General features: G+C 38.1%; 1 protein-coding gene across 4 annotated transcripts in view; it reads left to right on the forward strand.

Moving 5' to 3' along the window:
• The window catches only part of ALCAM (activated leukocyte cell adhesion molecule), a 165167-nt gene extending 156965 nt beyond the window's left edge, over positions 1-8202 (forward strand). For all 4 annotated transcript variants that reach the window (XM_040336627.1, XM_040336626.1, XM_040336630.1 and 1 more), the window contains 2 exons: positions 2681-2786; positions 6559-8202. In XM_040336627.1, the coding sequence (XP_040192561.1) occupies positions 2681-2768 (88 nt within the window). In that variant the 3' untranslated portion in view covers positions 2769-2786; positions 6559-8202. The remainder of the gene's footprint in view (positions 1-2680; positions 2787-6558) is intronic.
• Positions 8203-8541: the final 339 nt, after the last annotated feature.

Here is an 8541-nt window from a genome sequence, read left to right on the forward strand (position 1 = left end):
AATATATTAACAGTAAAAAATTGAGGTCGAAACACATAGGCCCCATAAAAAACAAGGTAACAGATGAGCAGGAAAAGGCAGCTGTACTAAATGCCTTCTTCTCCTCAGTCTTCGCACAGGAAAAGGAGGGGTATAACAACCATGACTGTATTGTTGGTAACCTGTCACAGGATCTACCCTTGTGGCTAACAGAGGCCGGAGTCCGGAAAGGATTAGAGCAGATTAACATAAATAAATCACCAGGAAAAGATGGCTTACACCCGAGAGTCCCTAATGAACACAATCAAGTTATAGCCAGACCATAATCTTTATGGACAGCATACTGATAGGATTGGTACCAGCTGATTGGCAAAAAAAGCCCACGTGGAACCAATATTCAAAAGAGAGCAGTGATATATTGCTGGAAACTACAGGCCTGCCAGTCTAACATTGATAGTTTGTAAACTATTTAAGGGGATGATAAGGGACCATATCCAAGAATTTACTGATCAAAACTGTATCATTAGCAGTAATCAGCATGGATTTACAAAATGTCGCTTTTGCCTAACCAACCTATTAACATTCTACAAGGAAGTGAGCTGTCATCTGGATGTAGTGTATCTGGATTTTACAAAAGCGATTGATAAAAGCGATTAAAGTGTAAGTTCACCATCACAGAAAAATCTGTAAGGTGAACTTACACAGCACCACCCCCCTGTACCACTGACCTGCACCGTGGTGATATCCTGTTCTGAGCCCTGCTATCGCCAACTCACCGGACTGGGGCTTAGAAATACTCTTGGCATTCTCTCTATTTCTTCCCCGATGACAGGATGGGCAACGTGGGATCTGATTGGTCAGCGCCGTCCACGTGACAACGCCAACCAATTAGAACGCTTGAAACATCCCTCCTAACGGGGGACGTTTTGGAGATTAAACCAAGGGGATTTCTAAGCCCCGGTCCGGTGAGGCGTCTATTGTAGGGCTCAGAACTGAAGATAGCCGCGCTGCAGGTTAGCAGGGGGGATGAGGAGGGGGTCCTGTGTAAGTTCACCTTACAGATTTTTTTTTCTGTAAAGGTGAACTTACCCTTTAATCTACAAACTGAGGTCAGTGGGTATATACCATATGGTTTGTTCTTAAATAGAAAACTGGCTACTGGGGCGTGTCCAAAGGGTAGTAATAATTAACTTGTATTTAGAATGGTCTAGAGTGGTTAGTGGGGTACCCCAAGGCTCCGTCCTGGGACCAGTTCTGTTTAATTTATTTAAAAATAATATAGAGGTTAGGATAAATAGCTTGATCTCAGTGTTTGCTGACTACACAAAAATATGTAGGGCAATAACATCACAGCAGGATATGGAAACTTTACAAGAGGGCCTGAATAAATTATATATGTATATATTTTTTTTACTTTATGCTATAAATCATATCCAATAAAATAAAAAAAAAAATCTTTTTCTTCATCAGTTTAGGCCAATATGTATTCTGCTACATATTTTTGGTAAAAAAATCCCAATAAGTGTATATTTATTGGTTTGCACAAAAGTTATATTGTCTATAAACAAGGGAATATTTTTGTGCACCAGACCCCCTGCACAAAATCACATACGTGATTTCGCATGGGAGGGCCGCCTTGCTGCAATATATCTGTGTGGGGCAGTCCTTAAAGCGGAGTTCCGGCCACAATTTCACTTTTTAAATATAAATACCCCTGTAATACACAAGCTTAATGTATTCTAGTAAAGTTAGTCTGTAAACTAAGGTCCGTTTTGTTAGGTTGTTACAGCATTTAGACACTTTATAAAATAGAAATTGACTGGGGCCATCTTAAGTGTGGGCATCATGAAGCCAGACTGTATGACTTCCTGGATTTCAGCCTTGCAGATCTCGCACATGCTCAGTGCTGCACAAGCAGTGTCAGATCAGTTTTCAGCACCTGTGCTGTCCAAGTCACATGATTCTTTGAGACTGGGGAGTGCATAGACTCCTGGAAAGTTACACCCACTACATTCCCAGGAGTCTGTGCGGTGTAGGTTAGGAAGCATTAAGCACCTAGGTGCAGGAAGTGGGAAGATTAACTATTCTGCCTAGCAACAACACTTTGAAGGCATCTAAAAAAAAAAAAAAAAAAAAATTTGTAAAGGACGAATGACATTTTTTTAAAACTACTGATGTAATGTTATTTTTATGGGTGGAACTCCACTTTAAGTGGTTAGGCTGTGTAGGTTTTTTTTCACAGGGCGGTAAGAATGTGGAAATCGGTGGTGTCAGCAGGAAGTATGGATAGTTTTAAAAGACTATTGGATGTGCATCTTAGTGAAAACAATATACAGGGATATGGGAAATTGGTTTTCTGCACACACACACCCCAACTGGAACTCGATAGACTGTTGTATTTATTCAACCTTTCCAACTATGTAAAGTCAGACTTGTCCATGAGCTGCTATCAGACTGTTCCTAAAATGGCTATGGTTTTATTCTGTTAATATTGGAAAACCATTTTTTGCCATTGATACACATAAAGTAGGGATCATTATTTTAAGCTGCACCCAAACATCCTGAATAGCTTTAAGAAAATATAGCAATTGCTATTCAATTCAAAGGTTTGAGTGTCATACTGAAATAATTTATTTTGTTGCAGCATTTGCATGCTATAGTATACAGTAGTTATCTTATGATGATTTTTCTTGTTTTATAGCTCAACGTCAAAACATGTAGGGAAAGAACTTGGTAACACAGAAGAAAACAAAAAACTAGAAGAAAACAATCATAAATCAGAAGCATAAAAACGGAAAATACTCACGGTAAGTTTAACTCGTGCAACTAAAGAAGCCCATACATAAGAGTGTTTTTTTTGGCCAACAAAAAAAAAATGTGGATAGGGGAATCTTCACTGCCATCAGAATACACTGATTATCACTTCCACTATAGCCGGAGGCGCTGGTCGAGTGGTAAAAATCTGATAGGGCAGTTGTATAGAAGTTAATCGGTAGACCCTGCCCATAGATAGAAAATAAGGCCAGTCCCTTCTGAACTGGCTGAATTTCAATCCATGTATTACTTAGAAGCAGTTCTTTAGTCTAACAATCATGGCAGCTGTAATTAGAGATCCTAATATAACCATATGCAATAGCAGTTTTACAGGCACAACCTGACCATGCAAAGAGCTTTATTCTGTTTCAATCGTTTTTATTAAATGTTTTCTTTCCAAGAAATAAGAAGGAAAATAAAAAAGCAACAATAATAGCCTTGCTAATGTTAGACACAGCAACATACATATACATAAGGCACCAAATAACATGGTTGGACTGCCCAATACTTCAGTTAGGAGTCCAGCTAGTTGATGTAGACTGGCTCAAGCCAGCGCCATAATCTGAGGAGGCTCTGTTAGGAAAAACATTGCCGTTCCCATTAGGAATTATGAAAGCCCATAAAACCTAGGGCACCATCAATACTTAACATGTGCCTGGAGCTCTGTGTAACAGTGATACCTCAAACTTATAACAGGTCACATCTTAGAGCTAGGTCCAAACATCTGTTCAAACAGGTATTGGTGTCTAGGAACCCCTCAACTAGTGCCAAAATTACCATATAAAAAAAATTTCAATAAAAGAAAGGAAACTGAAAAGAATACTGTAGTCAAAAAGATGAGGATGGAAAGAAAAATTACTAGGTCTAAGAAGAAAAATAAAGTGGTTACGACCGGGGGTCAGACTCTCTCGAGCCTGGGAGTAAACTCTGTGCGTCGGGTACATGCAAATCGTTAAGCCGGGGGGACCTAATTTTAAATTTTTTCAAACCACAATTTTTCAAATCGCAGGACACTCACAATTTTTTTGTTCAGCATGATCCAAGTAAGTTTGTTTCACCAAGGCAAAATCAGCTACCGGACTTTTCCATGCAGATGCAACAGCGATTTTGGCTGCTAAAAACATAAAGTAACTTAAAGTTTGTGTGTGTCTTAGGACATTCTCAACCGGTTTATCCAACAAGGCTATGCGTCTTTAGTAATATTTACTATAGTAAGAGTAAATAAAAGTGTGTAGCCTCATCCAGAATCAGTGAACTTTAGGACAAGTCTACCATATCTGCAAAATTGTGCGCATCTGACCACAGCCCCTAAAGCAGAAAGCCAAGGAACCTGGGTACACCTTCAAAAGGCGCTCTGACCTTCGATTGGCATTCGATCTTCAATCAGAGCAGTATTTATTACACTTTTGTGGATACGGGTACTCCAGGAATGCCAGTCCTCAGGGGCCATGCCCAGATCCCTCTCCCATGCCACCTGATAAGAACGTTTCCCAGATCGAGTGATGAAGAGTTTGCATAGAATAGAAATGCACCCCCTCAACAGAGTCTCTTGCATACCTGTTTACGAATATAGTGCGTGCTGCTAAATCAGAACTATGTTTCTGCAATGTGTTTAGGATATGACAAATTAGCTGCAAACGAAAGAAAATGAGCTTTCTTCTGAGAAATGTATACATGCATGTGCAGACCACCAGAGTGTGAATGTATATGTCCATAAAGGAAGGGAAGGAGGGAGCTGTAAAACATCTTGGGGAACAGTAGTGGTTGGCTATAACAACCTTGATAACTCTTTTTCCTGAAATTGATTGGCCAAGGCAGTTTGTGGATCCACAAATGTGGATATATTGTAGTCAGATGAACATTTTCTTGTGTGTATGGGTGAGCACAGGTTTTATTTTCTCTTTGCCCCCAGCTTTCTCCATGTTGTCCCCACCGTGTTAAGATAAAGACATCACAAATTTGATGCATACATGCATACTACTTCTGTATGGAGGTCCAGACAGTGTTTATAGACCTCACCACTATTGTATACTACAGCTCCTACTACTCTGCCTGAAATTTAAAACTAGTACACATGCAATATGCTGCCATAAAAGGTATGGGGCCTCCAGGTTGCAGGCTCAGTATGCCTACATTAGCATTCAGGGGAGCACACTGCACAAGTGCACGCTTTACGATCTAGGCAGAGAAGCAGGAGCTGTGTTGTACAGTAGTAATGATTCCTGTAATTATTTTGTGGGCCTGGGCAGAGGCAGGCAGCATGCCTGCAACTAAAGTGTGGTTTCTCGATGTGGGGAGGCTAAAGGCTTTGGGAACTGCATGTACACATTTAACCACTTGCTGACCAGCCATCACAGTTTTACTGCAGCAGCATGGCTCAGCTGGGCGAAACGATGTTATGTTATGTCGCTTCGCCCTGTGGCCACTAGGGGCGCGCGCACGCTGATTGCCCCTGGAGCCGATTCCGGTTCTCTCAGGGGAGAAATTACTGATTGTCTGTTCATACAAAGTATGAACAGCGATCTGTCATTTCCCATAGTCAGCCCCATCCCCCCTTCAGTTATAACACAGAGAGGGAACACAGTTACCCCTTGATCGCTCCCTAGTGTTAACACCTTCCATGCCAGTGAAATTTTTACAGTAATCGGTGCATTTTTATGTCCACCATAATGTCGCAGTCCAGATAAAAATTGCAGATCGCCGCCATTACTAGTGAAAAAAATAAATAAAAATGCCATTATTCTATCCCCTATTTTGTAGACGCTATAACTTTTGTGCAAACCAATCAATATACGCTTATTTCGATTTTTTTTTTTTTTACCAAAAATATGTAGAAGAATACATATCGGCCTAAACTGAGGAAATTTTTTTTTTTTTTTTTTAAATGGGATATTTATTATAGCAAAAAAGTAAAAGATTGTTTTTTCAAAATTGTCTCTGTTCTTTTGTTTATAGCGGGAAAAAAAATAAAAACCCAGAGGTGATCAATAACCACCAAAATAAAGCTCTATTTGTGGGAAAAAAGGGATGTCAATTTTGTTTGGGTGCCACGCCACATGACCATGCAATTGTCAGTTAAAGTGACGAAGTGCCAAATCGCAAAAAAATTACCTAGTCATTCAGCAGCCAAATCTGAAGAGCTGAAGTGGTTAAGCATTTCAGTTTAAAGACTTATTTTAAAAAGCCCAAGGCACCCTTCACCATCCCTCTTTTAAAGTAGCTCTGCATTGGTCTCAGTCTTTGGGTACTAAACCCCAAATGCCTAAAGGACATGTCAACTGTGTTATATTGGGTTAGATAGCTCACTCTCACCTTCAGGAGATATCTAGGAAGCCCAGGGGATACTGCTCACACATTCATTTTGTAAAGCATCCTTTCTTTGGTTGCTAAAATATGTAGTCAATATGTTAATGATGTATGAGGGTTCTTCAAAAAGTTTCTGCACTTTTTTTTTTTTATTAGGAATTTTGGAAACAAATGGCATCACTCATACTAAACTACAAGGTCAGCCGACTTGCCAGAAGGACTAGTCACATGACAATCTCAGACACAACCAATTACTACTCCTCCCACCCTGACCGTTTCCAACGAAAATATTACTTCAGAAATTTTCTGAAGACCCCTCGTACATGAAATAACAGTGCAGAGGGACAAAAAAAAATCTCTCTCAAATTTTTGTCGTTTTGTTAGTTTTTTGGTGGCACCATTTTCATTGCAAAATATTTATCCACTGGTATTTTTCATATACTTTTTTTTTTTTTTCAGGGAAACCATGATGAACAGTTTGAAGCATGACTATGGATTGTAATTAATGGGAATGTATAACGGAGCTGCAAATGTTCATGGTCAAAGTATTAAAAGTTTGTACCAAGTCGTCACAGGATAATGACAAACACTGCAAAGAATCAACACAAAAACTGTTCCAACAGCCATGATGATAGCTTACCATGTTGTGTTCTTTTTTTTTTTTTTTTTTTTAATGTAAATGTCTGCACTGAACATTTTTGTTTGCCTTTTATGTAAATTTTTTTACGTAGCTATTTTTATACACTGTAAGGCTTTGTTCTGGGAGTTGCTGTTAATCAGATGTATAGCGTATTGTTATTATTTTTATGACACTGTTTGATGCGCAGGTACATTTTGACTTGAGATTGCTATCGGTAAAATGTCAAAGGCGATACACTAAGGTGTAACAGTTTCTTTGGGGTTTTTTTTCTGTATTCTTTTAGGTCATTTCTATTTACATACATTATAGATATTTTCTTTCAGTTTACTGGGAAATTGAACAGGGTGTGTAAGCACTTGCTGGTTCCCGGTGGATAAGGTATTTCACACAAAGCTGCAGTCATAGCAAGTTAGATATTTTACCGATAGCATTATAGACAGAAATTATGTTCACACAATTAATCTTAAAGTAACTTCAAACCTGTTTTTTTATTTTGTCCACTGCCTTACAAATATCACAGTTTTGGGGAAAATTTTATATTGCAACAATATGGTTCCCCAATTGTCCGTCGAAAGAGTACATTTTACTCTTGTCGAAGAAGGTTAATATTGAAGGACCCATGTAACTTATAGATAGTATAGTACTCTCATCATGCTGTGTTTATCATTTTGATTACATATTTAATTGATTCTTTTCTTTATGACTTGTTTATATTTTCAGGGTAAATTAAACGAATGCCATTGTCCTTGTTGCATAGGCTAAGCTTTAAATGTCATTTTCTCACTTTCTGTGTAATGGGATCTGTACATTTGCAGCAGATTCGCTTTTTGCACCTTTTTATCACTGATACAATGCTCACATTTTGGTCTTGAGGCAGTTTTAATTATTATCATTATTATTATCCATAAAATTATGAATCAGATGATACAAGTGTAGCAGATGTTACACAAAGAAGTGCTTCAATGGTTGTTTTGATTTCATATTTTGCAAACTGGATAGCTGCTGTAAAGACAGTAGCATTAAGCAGCTTGTTTATTTAATGGACACAGAAAACTGCAAGGATCAGTCCACTGGCAGCTTAATGCTGTAGTCTTTAACTATTTTAATTCTTGGGGTATCTGCTTCGCAGTGCGTCGCAGAATTAGAAAGGGGCCCATTTGCTTTATGGTTTTAGTTGCATTAACCACTACAGATTATGGATGCACCTTCATATGATCTTGTGTTAACTGGTACATAATTTATCAGCCAATGTCTAAACCAATAAAATGTTTTTTTTTGTTTTTTTTTTTGTTAAATTTGTAACTTTATAAAGAAAATATGTGGACTGTTCAATCCGTGTAAACATGGTATTGTAAACAGACAGCAAGCAATGCATTGGATATCGCAAGATGTATTTCATCCTCTGTAAAGCTGAAACATGTTTCAGAGAATGTACATAAAGTGTATTTACTAAAAAAAATGTGTACAAGGGTCAGAGTTGAATGATTATCATATGATGTAGATTTAAAAAAAAAAAAAAAAAAACTCCAATAATTTTGTCTATTTAACTGTGTTTTAATTTACTTTTTGCTCAGATATTTATTCAGTTTCAAGCAAATGACAGGTTAATTCCACAAGTAAAAGACATTTATTTGAGGGTTGGTACTACTGGGTTAAATTACCCACTATCCAGCTGCCAACTTTAGTTACTAAAAAAAAAAAACATGTTGAGATTCTTTCATATGGGCATTTGAGGTTAATTTGAGATCAGCCAGTGTACCCTCACTAGGATAAAATTCTAAAACTGTATTTCACAGCTGTAA

Source organism: Rana temporaria, chromosome 2, assembly GCF_905171775.1.
Source record: "Rana temporaria chromosome 2, aRanTem1.1, whole genome shotgun sequence".
Classification (NCBI taxonomy): Eukaryota; Metazoa; Chordata; class Amphibia; order Anura; family Ranidae; genus Rana; species Rana temporaria.